Below are 15,935 nucleotides of genomic sequence, written 5' to 3' on the forward strand. Positions count from 1 at the left end.
TTGGTCTGACCCAGTATGGCCGTTCTTATGTCACTGAGTCCCCCAGTACTACCCACCCCAATACTGATGTCATCCTCTCAGCTGTCTGTGGAGCCAACATATTCAGTACTGAAGCATTGTAAAGAACACCTACTCGTCTCTTCAGTACCAGATTCCCTGCTATTAGCAGTAGTGAAGGTGCCTCGCCTAGTACCAACCATTGCTCCTACACTGGTACTGAGCATAGGCACCGACTCCGTGGGTGTCCCAGTGCTGGAACACCCATGAAAAAAAAATGAGTGAGCACTTAGCTCCCACTGGCAGCCAGCTCCCCTGCAGTGTCTCTCACCCGCCAGTGGCCCCGCGGATCAGCTCCTCCCCATCCTGCCCAGTGCCTCCCGCCCGCTGCAGTCAGCTGCTCCCCGGTGGGCAGGAGGCGCTGGGGGTAGGAGCGGGAATGGAGCATGCTTGGGGGAGGGACGGAACTGGGGCAGGAAGAAGCTGGGGCAGGGGCAGGAAGAGGTGGGGTGGAGGTGGGCCCTAGAGCTGAGTGGGGGTTGAGACCCCTGGGAAAGGAGGAAGCCAGCTCCTGTGGTACTGAGTACTTAAGCAATATTGATCAGAGTTCAGTCTGAGGCGTCTCCCAGCACATCTGCTGGTACAGTTTCTCCTCTCCAGGATGACTATTCATTCTCCTCCTCAGACTCTAAGGGCAGTAGAAAGGTTTCACTCACTTGTTCTCTGAGGTCTGGGCATTAAGGCCAGTTTACACCTGAGAGGGAGTCAAAGACTTAGTTTAATTATCTTAGCCTATAGAATCTCAAAGAGTTATAGTATTCCCTGGTGTGTTATAGTATTCCCCTTGGCCACCTGCCTCTTATGCTTCCCAACACTCTTGGCCTTATTAGGTTCCATGGGGAATGAGTCATGCTAGAAAGACAGAGTCTACATCTCAGTCCAGAGCTAGGTCACCTTATCCATCTCACAAGGGGACTCTACAACCAGCATAGTCTGATCCATGGTCTGCTGAACAGAATAGTCATGGCTCTGGTGAGGAGTCTCAGACGGAAGACCATCCTGTCCGAGCATTCATCTCATCCACATCCCCTGAGGAGACTGTGGTACCTATGTCATCTGCCTTGACTTAGATGACTATAAGACAGTCAACAAAAAGCAATATCAAAAGATAGAAAAATTCTACATCACAGCTCCAAATGAGAATCGCCAATTACCAGGCCCTGTTGGTAAAGCACAATTATATGAATTGAGATTTCATATCTAAATTTGCAGACAAGCTTCTGTCACACTGTCTGGAATGGCTCATGGTTGTGAGTGCCTAGTTCAGGGCAGACTGTCAGAAAACAGGGCAGACACCCAAAACTAGAGGTGTGTTCTATAATTAGATTTCACCAAGCCAGTGACAAATAGGAACTCCTGGATCACTATACCAGTCTTACCATGGAGTCACAGACGGTTCCCATAGACTCTCCAATCTATCTTGCCACCCAGACAAAGTGAACTTTGTGATAAAATGATTACTTACACCAAAAATCACATCACATTTAGGTTGTTTCCAGTCCCAAGAGACCAGTCACTTACCTCTGATCAACTGGTACTCTAGATCTTATACCAAAGATAACACTAGTAGCCAATTCTATAGTAAACTAACTAAAAGTTTATTAGCTAAGAAAAGGAAATGAGAGTTATTGAGAGGTTAAAGCAGGGAAAATATTTGCACAGGTGAGTCAGAGTTTGTAATTTCAAATGGTGGCAGTGATGTAATAAACTGCCAGTTTCCCAAAAGTCTTTTCAGGAAGCCCATATTGTCTCTGGGGAGCTCTGCTTTGCATCTGGTACCCTTCCCTGTAAGAGTCCAAATTGTCCATAGATGCAGGATCCTTCCTTGAATCCATACTTATAGCTGCTTCTCACAGAAATCAAATGGATAGTGTCACTTTACATGTGAACTTTTCCTTTGATTACAGAGAGTAAGGAATGCATTTTGAGTCTTTGACCTCCAAACGTCACAAACAATGACCACTTGGCTTTGAAATAAGCACTTTTCTGTTAAAATTCTTCATTTGCATTCCACAAGGCTTCTTTCTTGCTTGGTGGCTCATATGATAGGTTATTTAGTTATGGGGTATACACAATGTAAATGTTTGCTACTGTATTATAACAGGATACAAATAAGTGAAAACAATGCAAGTAACATCCCACTAGTTTTCATGAAGTTTAAACACCAAGTACATTCTTATACATTTAACCATCACTTTGATCTATACTAATACACAAGTGAATTAGCCTAGGGCTCTGGCATGAGTTGGCACCTGATCTGCCAAGTGTCATACCTTCCCTAAGGTACTAGGGAGGAATTTAAGTATTTGCTGGACAAAGGTCAACTGGTGGTGTGTACAGCCCTCCAAGCAGCTATTGATCTACAAATACAGCTCCCAGATCTATGGCTACCTCAGTTGCCAGAAGGAGATCCTCTTGGCTCTAGTCATCAGGGATCCCTAAAGAGGTACAAATTACAACTGAGGATGTTTGTTTGAGGGATGTGAAACTTTCACTGTGAAAACGATGAAGACTTTACACTTTCTGAAGGACTCATGTACCACACTATGGTCCTTAGGAATCTATACTCCTGCATCAAAGTGGAAGCACGTTAGGCCTCAACCACAGGAGAGGTACCCAATAAAGACAACTTGAAACTCCAAGAAAGTGCCAAAAATTCCACAAAAGGAAGTCATCTGCATCCTCCTCATCAAGGCAGCAGATCTAAGTCCTTGGTCAAGAGCAGTATACATATTCTTCTGGATATTTCTGTTATATCCCCTCTTCTTGAGAATCTTTTATTTCATTTTCATATGATCTGGATCATCATGGAGCCCTGGAACCTGAAAATCATAGAAATGGGTTATTCCATCTAATTCCAGACCACCGTCAGCCCCAATCCTTATACATCTTCTCCATCCCTTTTCAGGCTCCCTCTCATGACAGCAGGCTGCATCAGGATGTGCAGTCATTTCTAAATCCCAAAGCAGTGGAAGAAGTGCCTCAAGAGCACAGAGCATAGGGGTTTTACTCTCATTGCTTTCTGATTCCCAAAAAGAAAGAGTGCTGGTGCCTTATTCTGGACCTGAGGCAGTTGAACACCTTTATTCACACTCTCAAGGTCAGGAAGGTGGCTCTGAACTTGATACTTCTAACCCTAAATCCACTTGACTGGTACACGGCATATGACCGCCAGGATGCTTATTTCAATATAGCAATTTGCCCTGCATACAGAAGGTATGAGAGTTCAACTGCACAATTTGTACTACCAATATAGTTTGCTACCATTTAATCTATTGACAGAATCAAGGGTATTCACAAAAATGGCGAGAAGTCGTGGCAGCTTATCTCAGAATAAGTATAGATTTATCTTGTACAGAACATCTGCTAGTCTCTTGAGCCTCTTTATCCAAAAAAAGTCGCATCAGCAGCCAGCTGACCCCCTTCAGTGGTCTCTGTTCTCTCTTAGACCTGAACAGGTGAAAAGTCAATACTAATTTCCATTCAAGGGATAATCATGGTGTACCTCCAGCATGGCTGAGGCAGTTTTGGTTCTTGAACCTAAAAAAAATCTCTCCATCCAATCTACCTACAGTTGCCTCTCCAGCTTGAGGTAATATCTCAAATGGCTTATCTTCCACAAGAGAGATTGCAAGACCTGTCCCATCTACCTACAAGTTCATCCCAAGATATTGGTGAGGACTTGTCTCAGACTTTTAGGACACAATAGCCTCCTCCACCTATGTAATGCAGCATGACAGACTTCATCTTCATTGCATGCAAGGGTGGTTGAAGTCTCTGTATCAGCCAAGTGGTTATCACCTGGATATGTCAGTGCATGTTCCCCCAGGACAATATAGAGATAATCTACATTTTCATGCCCTCTGGTGCCTTGGTTCCTAAAAGACCTTATGAGGGTTTATCTCCCAGTCAGAGAATGCCCCACTCCTTGGGATCTAAATATTGTACTGACAGAGTTAATGGGTCCACCCTTTGCACCATGATCACATTTTCATCAAAACAGCCTGCCTGGGAGCAATAATATTCTCCATAAGGCTAGGAGAGATGCAAGCACTAGTGCAAGGGTCCCCATGTGCAAAAACCAGATGTCCTTAAGACCTCACCCAAAATTTTTTGCCAAGGTAGTCTCTGATTTCTATCTAAACAAAGTTTTATATGCCCATCTATGTTCTTCCCCAAGCCACATTCCAACAAAGGTAAGGCTAAGTCTCATGCCCTAGAAGTTCTTAGGTACTTTCTTTCTACAAAGCCAGAACTAAGCCATTTAGGGTCTCCCCGAGTTTGTTGATACCTTATGGGGACAGAGTGAAAGGTCAGGCCATTTCAACAAAGAGACTTTCTAACTGGATTTCTATTCATATCAGACTGTGCTATGAGTTAGGAAATATAGACCCACCGGTGAGAGTGACAGCTCACTCTACAAGAGTGCAAGCAGCTTCTATTGCTGCTTTGAGAAATAGTCCAATACTAGAGAGCTGTACTTAGGGTCTAGTGCACATAGTTGCCCGGTTTTACTCCTTAGTGGAAGTGTCAAAATCTGATGTTAATTTTGGTAGGGCCACGCTTTGTTCATTATTTAGGTAGGCTCCTAGTGCCCATTTCTTATGAAATAGGTTATTGCTTGTGAGTCCCAAGAGTGGAATATATGTAGGCAAGGACTCGAAGAAGAAGAAGAAATAGTTACTTACCTTACAGTAGCTGTGGTTCTTCAAGATATGTTGCCCATATCTATTCCGTGAGCCGCCCTCTTTCCCTGCTACCACAGAGAGTCTGACAACACCTGGTTTCCATATTGGTGAAGGAACTGAGGAGCAGTTGGGGTTGCCCCACCTTTTATGTCATCGATTAGAGGCACAAGGACATTCACGTTACAGATGTAGCCCCCAAAAGACACTGCTAGCCAAAATAATCTGAACGTGAATGCACTGGGTGCATGTGTACCAACAGTGGAATATATATTATGGACAACACTTCCTGAAGAACTACAGGAAGGTAAGTGTTTCTTCACCTTTACAAAAGATGTCTTCTCTCTTCCTAATGATGGACATGTCCCCTTCAGACCCAATGCAGATGGCCCACCCAGTTGTTCTCCTCCCACAGAGGGTTTTTCTATAACCAGCATACTGGCATCAGAAAAGCATGTGGGTATTTGGTGTGATTAGAAAGTAAGTAGAAAAATGATGGCGCTGAAAACTGATTTTTTTTGGCCACTTTCCTTTTATTTCAGTATGTACTGACAATGAGAGTGACCTAGAGACAGGCCAGCAGATAGACAACTTGTACCTGAAAGCTTTGGAGGGATTTATTGCTGTGGTGACGCAGGATGGAGACATGATCTTTTTGTCAGAGAACATCAACAAATACATGGGCCTCACACAGGTAACCTGTTCCCTACTGCTTTCAAAGAGCTGCTGCTGTAACATAATTCCTAGAAACCTTGACATAGTTTCTCTGTCTCCACTGTGCTTCTGACTAACTCAAATTCTGCGTAGTAAAGCTGCAGTCTCATTCAGTGAAAGATACAGTGAGCAAATGTAGCTCCTGTGTGACACTGCAGCACTCTGAATCAGCATCTTGAGCTCTCAGTTTAAAACTGGGGTGCGTGGGTGCAGGATATCCTCAGGGAAGGGTTCTCCGCTCTGGAACACCATTTTCCATTTGGGCTGCTAGGCCCTGGATTTGGAGGCTACAAGACTGGCCTCTGTTCACAAATTTTGTTGATAGGGGAGTGGTTTGTTTGGGGTTCAGAGGGTTTTTTTTAATGTCATAGAGTTATAGAGTTTAAGGCCAGAAGGGACCACCAGATCATCTAGTGTGACCTCCTGTGTGTCACAGGCCACCAACAGCACCCAGCACCCACGCACAAAACCCAACCGCTGAAATTACACCAAAATATTGTAGCCCGCAGGAGACTAAACTGTTATGTGCCACAGAGAAAGAAGAGGCGGGACCAAAGGGCCCCAGTGCCTGAGGCACTGCCTATGCTAAGATTCACCTGTGGCGTGGGAGGCCATTGACTGCCATAAGTGCAGGGGGTGGAGTGGCTGTGCAGAGGTTGCTCAGCACCACATGTACCCCAAGATAGGGGAGTGGCCCTACAAAGACTGTTAGAAGATGGGCCAGGGACAAACAAAGCTGAGGGCCACAGGATCTATCTTGCTCTAATCCAGTGGTCCTTACATACCTTGCACATCGCATTCAGGAGCAGTAGCTGCCATTCCAGTCCAGAGACTGGAGCAGTGACTGCAGCATGTGTGGGAGAGCTGTGGTGCCATGTTCTCCGTGTCCCCTTGCCCTTCTCCCACATAAAGTCTGATTATTTGGATGTTGTCAGTTGGATCCAAAGGCTATTGAAGTCAATGAAGTCTTATCATTGACTTCAGATCAGGCCCTTTGCATTGGTGAAGTGAGTTATCAGTCAGTTTAAGGGTTAAATCAAAATGCACAAATGAATCTACAGGGTATAGAATCTAAATAATAGCTGATAAATAAGAGTGGGCTCAAATTATTGCTTATATGCACACACCGGGGCTGAATTTGGCACGTTGTGTCTCCAATAGACTGCCTATCATTTCTGTTTTTAATATTTTAGGGCCAGATCTTCAGTTGTTGTAAATAGACTTAGTTTCACTGACTGATTAGTTTGTTGAGGCTATCTAGCTTATAGTTCTAAGCTTAAGAATTATTTCGTTGTTACCCAAAATATCCTCAAAAATGCCCCAGAGAAACCATACCTTAGGGAAACAGGTAAAAGAATGTGAAGAACTGAAATTATCATCAAGAAAAGATGAGGCATGTTGTATTGCTTTTGCCTTTTCTCTGATTGCATTGAACGAATCAGTGTTCCAAAATAGTCTTCTGATTATTAAATTTTATTTATTCTCCTCACTTTTGGCTAAATATGTGTATTGTTTTCTGAACAGGTGGAATTAACTGGACATAGCATATTTGACTTTACTCACCCATGTGACCATGAGGAAATTCGAGAGAATCTGAGTTTGAAAACTGGTAAGAAAAAGGTTAAAATCTTTGATGTATTTTTCTTCTTTGCCTTTTAAACACCCCAATAAAGCAGCTAACAGATAGCAGAAGTTAGATAGTGGCCACGGGCAAATGGGAATGTTAACACCTGGAGTAGTATTTGGCATCAACGTTTCCACTGTTTTTAAAACTTTGTGATTAAATATAACAGCACTGAGAACTGTGTGTTCTGGTGCTTTCTTGTTTCCAGCCTAAAACAGATGCAACATCTTCACTTATAATAGTTCACAAAGATTATGTACCACAAGCTGAAATACGGGTTAAAAATGAACAGGGCTCCTGTACCATTTAAATCTTTACACCCCAAACCTGTGCAAAATACTCTGCATGGGTGGACCATTGCACTTGTACAGAGTCCTGCTTGATTCTGAGGCTCTGCATGGGCACAGGAGTCTGCCCACATGAAGTAGTTTGCATGATTGGGGATTTAGCATGGGATTCAATGGGACTAAAGTGCCAGAAAGGTCTAATACTTTACCCTAGGAGTGGATTTATTTTTCACACTAGTGCTAAATATTACTTAAACCAAGAGTACGCAGGGCACAGGTCTTGATGTGGAAGGTGGTAATTTGAGAACCAAACAATCTGTTATCTACAAATCCTTTATGCATAAAAACAAAAGAGAGAATTTTAAAAAGCAACACAAACATCCCCTAATCCCCACAAAAAATGTATTAGTCAAGAATTTGCCTTTTTCCCTCACCTTAGGTCCAGGCTTTGGAAAGAAAAGCAAAGAGATATCCACAGAGCGTGACTTCTTCATGAGAATGAAATGCACTGTTACCAACAGAGGCAGAACTGTAAACCTCAAATCTGCCACATGGAAGGTATCACATTTTAGCTATAACAAGTTTTATTGATGAAAGTCAGACTGTCTTTTCAGAGTCTTTTAAACTAATGCCCTGTTATAAAATCATTATTTGTTTCAGGTCTTGCACTGCACTGGGCAAGTTAAGGTGTATAACACTTGCCCTCCTCACACCCTGTGTGGATATAAGGAGCCTCTCCTCACCTGCCTTATAATAATGTGTGAACCCATTCAGCACCCGTCAAACATGGATATCCCACTGGACAGCAAGACTTTCTTGAGTCGCCATAGCATGGACATGAAATTTACCTACTGTGATGACAGGTAAAGAGTCTACTGACTGTTCCTTCCCCAGGAGGTTTCTGATTTATCTTTATTAACAAAACAACCAATTAATAGGAAACAACAGTCTTCCTTCGCAGTGTTCTTTTTATTTGAACAGGTTAAATTATTTCACACTAACAAGAGTGAAATTCTTCCACTGTCTGTTCCTGCAGACCTGAAAAGGAACAGTTTTGAGCAATGTCAGTATCCATTTGGATTTCTAATTTGGAATCAACAGGTTAACCAGGGATGATTCCTTCAGTGGGTGGCTAGTCTCCCGTACCATAGATCTCCAACCCACCCTGAACACTAGGAGAGGAGTTTCATAAGGTCTCATACAGTGGGGAGACAATCCCTTTCTTTCCTACCCATGGCAACTGTAATCTCCACACAGCCTTGGAAAACTGTAATTAAAATTTACCAATTTAGGCACAGAGGGTCAAATTAAAATGTGATGCACAAGGGGGAGATTGTAAAATCCATGTTGGTAAATGCGTGTGAGATTATGGAGGTGAGTCTAGAGCAGTGGTCTCCAACCTTTTTATATCCAAGATCACTTTTTGAATTTAAGTGCAACCCAGGATCTACGCCACCCCTTCCCCAAAGCCCCGCCCCACTCACTCCATCCCCCCTCTCTCCGTCACTCCATCCCCCACCCTCACTCACTTTCACCGGGCTGGGGTAAGGGGTTGGGATTTGGGAGGGGGTGCGGCCTCTGGGCTGGGGCCAAGGGGTTCGCAGTGTGGAAGCGGGCTCTGGGCTGAGCCTGGGGCAGGGGATTGGAGTGCGGAGGGGGTGAGGGGTGCAAGCTCTGGTAGGGAGTTTGGGTGCAGGATGGGGCTCTGGACTGGGGAAGAGTGTTGGGGTGAAGGAGAATCATAGAATCATAGAATATCAGGGTTGGAAGGGACCTCAGGAGGTCATCTAGTCCAACCCCCTGCTCAAAGCAGGACCGATCCCCACTTAAATCATCCCAGCCAGGGCTTTGACAAGCCTGACCTTAAAAACTTCTAAGGAAGGAGATTCCACCACCTCCCTAGGTAACGCATTCCAGTGTTTCACCACCCTCCTAGTGAAAAAGTTTTTCCTAATATCCAACTTAAATCTCCCCACTGCAACTTGAGACCATTACTCCTTGTTCTGTCATCCACTACCACTGAGAATAGTCTAGATCCATCCTCTTTGGAACCACCTTTCAGGTAGTTGAAAGCAGCTATCAAATCCCCCCTCATTCTTCTCTTCTGTAGACTAAACAATCCCAGTTCCCTCAGCCTCTCCTCATAAGTCATGTGTTCCAGTCCTCTAATCATTTGTGTTGCCCTCTGCTGGACTGTCTCCAATTTTTCCACACCCTTCTTGTAGTGTGGGGCCCAAAACTGGACACAGTACTCCAGATGAGGCCTCACCAATGTCGAACAGAGGGGGGAGTATGGGGTGCTGGCTCTGTGAGGGGGGCCAGAGCTGGGAGTTGGGGTGCAGGAGGGAGTATAGGGGTGCTGGCTCTGGGAGGGAGCTCAGAGCTGGGGGTTGGGGTGCAGGAAGGGGTATGGGGGTGCTGGCTCTGGGAGGGGGCTCAGGGTTGGAGCTTGGGGTGCAGGAGTGGGTATGAGGTGTGGCCTCCTGCCGAACAGCACTTACCTCCGGCAGTTCCCATTTGGTGACGCAGCGTGGCTGCCATTAAGTCAGGCTACCTGCCTAGCCTGGCCCCATGCCGCTCCTGGAAGGGGCCAGAGTGCCCCTGCGACCCCAGGGAGAGGGCGGGGGGCAAGTGGATCTGCACGCTGCCCCTCTCTGCAAGCACTGCCTCCACAGTTCCCATTGCCACAGCTCCCTGTTCCCGGCCAATGAGAGCTGTGGGGGCGGTGCTTCCAGGCAAGAGCTGCACGCGGAGGGAGACCCCCCTGCCCCGTGGGGCTGCGCTGGCCGCTTCCGGGAGCAGCGTGAGGCTGGGGCAGGTGGGGAGCCTGCCTTAGCGGCAGCCACATTACACCACCAGAGATCGCGATTGACTGGAAGAGCCTCTAGGATTGACCACTCGATCACTATCAACTGGTTGGTGACCACTAGTCTAGAGTGAATCTAAATTGGTTTAACATGTGTGACCAGGAAGGACTGGAAGGAGGTATAATGTACACCAACATAAGTGTCCTCTTGGCTCTAGGGTGGCTGAAAACTGAACACCCTCCCTCTGCCCTGCCCCTACCCCACCACTTCTCTGAGGCCCGTCCCTGCTCACTCCATCCTCTTGTCACTCGCTCTCCCCCACCCTCACTCATTCATTCATTTTCACTGGGCTGAGGCAGGGGGTTGGGGTGTGGGAGGGGGTGAGGGCTCTGGCTGGGGATGTGGGTTCTGGGGTGGGGGTGGGGCTGGGGCTGGGGCTGGCAATGAGGGGTTCGGAGTGTGGGAGGGGACTCTGGGCTGAGGCCGGGGGTTGTGGTGTGGGAGGAGGTGACACCGCCAGCTGGGGGTGCAGGCTCCAGGGTGGGGCCAGAAATGAGGGGTTCAGGATGCAGGAGGGGGGTCCAGGCTGGAGCATGGGAGGCTCGGGGTGTGGGCTCCGAGTAGTGCTTACCTCAGGCGACTCCTGGAAGCAGCAGGCATGTCTCTGCAGCCCCTAGGTAGAGGCATGGCCAGGCGGCTCTGTGCACTCCCTCTGTCTGCAGGCGCCACCCCCACAGCTCCCAATGGCCATGGTTCCTGGCCAGTGGGAGTTGCAGAGCTGCCGCTCAGGCCTCCCCTCTGCCTAGGGGCCACAAGGATATGCCGGCTGCTTCTTTAGCCCCTACTGTGCCGCCAACTGGACTTTTTACCCGATGCCTGGCAACCCTACTTGGCTCACTTATGCTCCCCTCTGAATTGGACCAAAATCTGCTCCCTGGCCCTTTACCATGATGATTGATAAGGGGGAAAAATGAGATTTTCACTGTCACATTTAAAATAAATATATATTCTCCCTTGCAAGTAGAATATTGCAAGCTCACTGGTAGCAGATGAGACAATTCAAAGCAATATCATTAGCCCTTTAGTTCTTAAGAGCTTTACTGGTAACATAAATCCATTTTTGTTGTTTTTTAAAAGTGAGTTAATATTAACTTGTTCCTACAGCCCTTACTCATGTGCTTTCCCATATTTTTTGGATACAAATTAAGTGCTGGGTCACTTGGGTCAGTATGGTGGGTCAGTATCAGCTGGCTAATCCCGTAGGTATGGTATTTTCCAATGGAGAATTTGTAAGAATTCTGTAATAGGTTTGCTACAGCTATAAAGCAGAGATGCCTTTCTTTTGCCAAGTGAAAGGCAATTAATCTTTGATGTGTATTCCTCCCCTTTTAATTTTGCAAGATCGTGTACTTTTCTGGTGATTCTGACTTAATGACCCAGGACCAAAAGTCTTGTCTCAAACTTTCAACTTTTGGGTTAATACTTCTGCCCTTTACTGACTCTGACACCAGGTTATACTTGTTGACTGTGTTGGCCCCAATCTTGCAAACACTTAGGGCTTGGCTACACTAGCAAGTTAGAGCGCATTAAAGCAGCCCCGGGCACCCTAACTCCCGATGTGTCCACACTGGCAAGGCACATAGAGTGCCTGGACTCTGCAGCTGGAGCGCTTCTGGTAATCCACCTCCACGAGAAGCATAGAGCTCGCTGTGCTCCAGCTGAAACACCCTGGCATCAGTGTGGACAAGGTGTTGCATTACTGTGCTGTGATTGGCCTCCGGAAACGTCCCATAATCCCCTGAAGTCAAGTGGCCACTTTTCTCATTGTTTTGAAATAAGCTGCAGGAATGCGGATATCCCTTTCAAAGCTCTGTTTCCTTATCTGCTACGGGACAAAGCAAATCCTTACTGTGGAATGCTGCTGTTGTGAGTGTGTGTGAGAGAGAGGGTGCGGGAGAGGGCTCTGCTGCTGTCTGAACTTACAAGACAGCATGCTGACACTCTCTCAGCCCCCCAAACCCACTCTCTCTCCCCCCCATACACACAACACACTCCCTGTCACACTCCACCCTCCTCCCCATTTGAAAAGCACATTGCAGCCACTTGCACACTGGAATAGCTACCACAATGCACTGCTCTCTGTGGCACTGCAAGAGCTGCTAATGTAGGGTGGCTAGACAGCAAGTGTGAAAAATCGGGACGGGGGTATGGGGTAATAAGCGCCTATGTAAGACAAAGCCCCAGATATCGGGACTGTCCCTATAAAATCAGGACATCTGGTCACCCTGTGCTAATGTGGCCATGCCAGTGCACTTGCAACTGACAATGTAAACACACAGCAGCATTTTCCCTGCTGTGGTCTCCGAAGGCTGGTTTAACTCCCAGTGCTCTATATGTGCAAGTGTAGCCATCTGCAAGCAACACAGGAGCAGTGTCATTGAAGTCAGCATGGTTGTCATTGGGACTTGACACATGCTTAATGTTAAGCACATGCATAAGTGTGTGCAGGATTGAGGATTTGGTTAGTTAATTTCTTTGGTGCTTTGAAGGCTCTTAAATGGTTGCCAGCAACAGTTTTAGTACTTTTCATAATGTTGTGAAGCAGCCACAGAAGTGAGTAATTTTGGCAGCTACGAATGTAAGAAAGATTAGAAATGTACCATATGACTGGATAAAGGCAACTTGTGACTGAGATCATTGCCTCCTTCAGACTTAGTAGCAAACATATCATTATTAGAAATATACTCTGAACATTGCAACATCAGTCTACTCTGCTTGGACAGGGAGAAAGCAATAGTGTAATAGGAGGTAGCTACCTTACTTTCTTTTGCTTTTTAAAAAGATGTTGGAATTCTCAGAGAGTGAATGCAAGGGCTGGGACTAGTGATATCCTGCCTCCCAGCAGTGAAGAGCAGACTGCATGTGAAGTACACAGGTAGATGAGCACCATGTGCTTGAAAGTATCCAGTGGTGGATGTGTGGGGAGCTCTTAGAATTAACAGCAATGACCTGATTGTCAAAAGAGAGTTCTAAATTGTCTTCAAAGTTTCTATATGACCTTGATTGTGTGCACACATCCTGACACCCATACACATTCGAAAGCTAAGTTCCCACAGGGAAATTCCTTGAGTACAACTTATGTAGCACCTTTGAAAATTTCTCTCATGAGATGTTGTGGTGAGATCATTTAAAAAAATTATTTGAAAACCTAAAGTTGATGCAGTATCATTTAAAAACAAGATGTTGCTATTGAAAAAATGTATAGCACTGACTCATAGCGAAAAGGGGACTGCAAACAGGGCAGTTTGAGAGGGGGGAAAAAGGAAATTCCCCTGCTAAACGAACAAGGTGTGAGTACTAATCTTGGGGTGAGTGAGTTTGTTTGGCTGTTTGTGTTTTTCCTTCTCTTTCAAGTTATTTCAGTTACAGGGTCAGCTGGGATTGTGTGTCTGGGGACTGTTTGAGCCTTTGTTTCCTGGATCATGGAATCACAGAAGATTAGAGTTGGAAGAAACCTCAGGAGGTCATCTAGTCCAACCCCCTGCTCAAAGCAGGACCAACACCAACTATCATCCCAGCCAAGGCTTTGTCAAGCCGGGCCTTAAAAACCTCTAAGGATGGAAATTCCACCACTTCCCTAGGTAACACATTCCAGTGCTTCACCACTCTCCTAGTGAAATAGTGTTTCCTAATATCCAACCTAGACTTCCCCCACTGCAATTTGAGACCATTACTCCTTGTCCTGTCATCTGCCACCACTGAGAATAGGCAAGCTCCATACTGTTTGGAACCCCCGTTAAGGTAGTTGAAGTCTGCTCTCAGATTCCCCCCTCACTCTTCTCTTCTGCAGGCTAAACAAGCCCAGTTCCCTCAGCTTCGCCTCGTAAGTCTTGTGCCCCAGCCCCCTGATCATTTTCATTGCTCTCTGCTGGACTCCCTCCATTTGTCCACATCCTTTCTGTAGTGGGGGGCCCAAAGCTGGACGCAGTACTCCAAATGTGGCCTCACCAGCACCGAATAAAGGGGAATAATCAGTTCCCTCGATCTGCTGGCAATGCTCCCACTAATGCAGCCCAATATGCTCTTAGCCTTCTTGGCAACAAGGGCACACTGCTGACTCATATCCAGCATCTCATCCACTGTAATCCCCAGGTCCTTTTCTGCAGATCTGCTGCTTAGCTAGTTGGTCCCCAGCCTGTAGCGATGCATGGGATTCTTCCGTCGTAAGTGCAGGACTCTGCACTTTCATTGTTGAACCTCATCAGATTTCTTTTGGCCCAATCCTCCAATTTGTCTAGGTCACTCTGGACCCTCTCTCTATCCTCCAGCGTATCTACCTCTCCCCCCAGCTTAGTGTCATCTGAGAACTTGCTGAGAGTGCAATCCATCCCATCATCCAGATCGTTCATAAAGATGTTGAACAAAACCAGCCCCAGAACCGACCCCTTGGGCACGCCACTTGATATGGGCTGCCAACTAGACATTGAGCTGTTGGTCACTACCCGTTGAACCTGACAATCTAGCCAGCTTTCTATCCACCTTATAGTCGGTTCATCCAATCGATACTTTTTTAACTTGCTGGCAAGAATACTGTAGGAGACCATATCAAAAGCTTTGCTAAAGTCAAGATATATCACGTCCACTGCTTTCCCCATATCCACAGAGCCAGTTATCTCATCATAGAAGGCAATCAGATTGGTCAGGCATGACTTGCCCTTGGTGAATCCATGTTGACTGTTCCTGATCACCTTCCTCTCCTCCAAGTGCTTCAAAATGGTTTCTTTGAGGCCCTGCTCCATGATTTTTGCAGGGACTGAGGTGAGGAGATCATCCTTGATCAGCCTCAATCAGCCTTGCGAGCACCCTCCCCCTGTGTGATTAACGAGGGGGTAGGGCTGACCTAGTAGAAAAGGCCTTAAAAGCCAGAAGCTGAGCAACCAAGGGGATCTAGCGAACAGGGGACTGCAAACAAGGGACTGCAAACAGGGGAGTTTGGGAAGGAGTTTGTGGGTGGAAGACATAATATGATCACTATGATTAGGAAGTGCTGCATCACCAGTGCCAACGCTGCTCCTGTCTCCTCCACCTGCACCTGTATCTAGACAGACAACCTACCCTGGATCCTGGTGTGGATTTGCAGAGACTGTAGCCTGCATTTCCCACTCTCAGAAAGCCAGACTGGGGGGACCATCCAATGCGAAAGGTGCCTGCTGGTGGAATCTCTTGGGACACAGGTGGGAGAGCTACAGAAGGAGGTGGCTAGGCTGGGCAGCATCCATGCTCATATGGAGACATCCATATGTCTATCCAGCTACAGAGGACTGCTGTCACACCACCGGGAGAGGAAGATATGGCTTAGTCACACGGAGGATACTGGCTGTTGGTTACTTCTGGCACCAGGCAGTGCTCCACCCCTACTCCCAACCCACACACCATGGTGATGGAAAACCATTATGCTGCCCTGGCAATGAGCGATGAGGAATCACTCCCCAAAGATGGAGGAGGAGAAGCCATGTACCCCCAAGGCTGGGAGGATTGCAGCCACCACTCCCAGGAGGAAATGTAGGGTAGTGGTGGTGGAGACATCCATATGGCTATCCAGCTACAGAGGACTGCTGTCACACCACCGGGAGAGGAAGATATGGCTTAGTCACACGGAGGATACTGGCTGTTGGTTACTTCTGGCACCAGGCAGTGCTCCACCCCTACTCCCAACCCACCCACCATGGTGATGGAAAACCATTATGCTGCCCTGGCAATG

At 46.7% G+C, this 15,935-nt stretch overlaps 1 protein-coding gene across 1 annotated transcript in view; it reads left to right on the top strand.

Moving 5' to 3' along the window:
• The window catches only part of EPAS1 (endothelial PAS domain protein 1), a 149,034-nt gene that overhangs the window by 96,471 nt on the left and 36,628 nt on the right, over positions 1-15,935 (top strand). The window contains exons 3-6 of the mRNA XM_084623541.1: positions 5,285-5,436; positions 6,981-7,065; positions 7,807-7,925; positions 8,028-8,230. Of these exons, the coding sequence (XP_084479667.1) occupies positions 5,285-5,436; positions 6,981-7,065; positions 7,807-7,925; positions 8,028-8,230 (559 nt within the window). The remainder of the gene's footprint in view (positions 1-5,284; positions 5,437-6,980; positions 7,066-7,806; positions 7,926-8,027; positions 8,231-15,935) is intronic.

Source organism: Lepidochelys olivacea (assembly GCF_965140295.1).
Source record: "Lepidochelys olivacea isolate rLepOli2 genome assembly, chromosome: 3".
Classification (NCBI taxonomy): domain Eukaryota; kingdom Metazoa; phylum Chordata; order Testudines; family Cheloniidae; genus Lepidochelys; species Lepidochelys olivacea.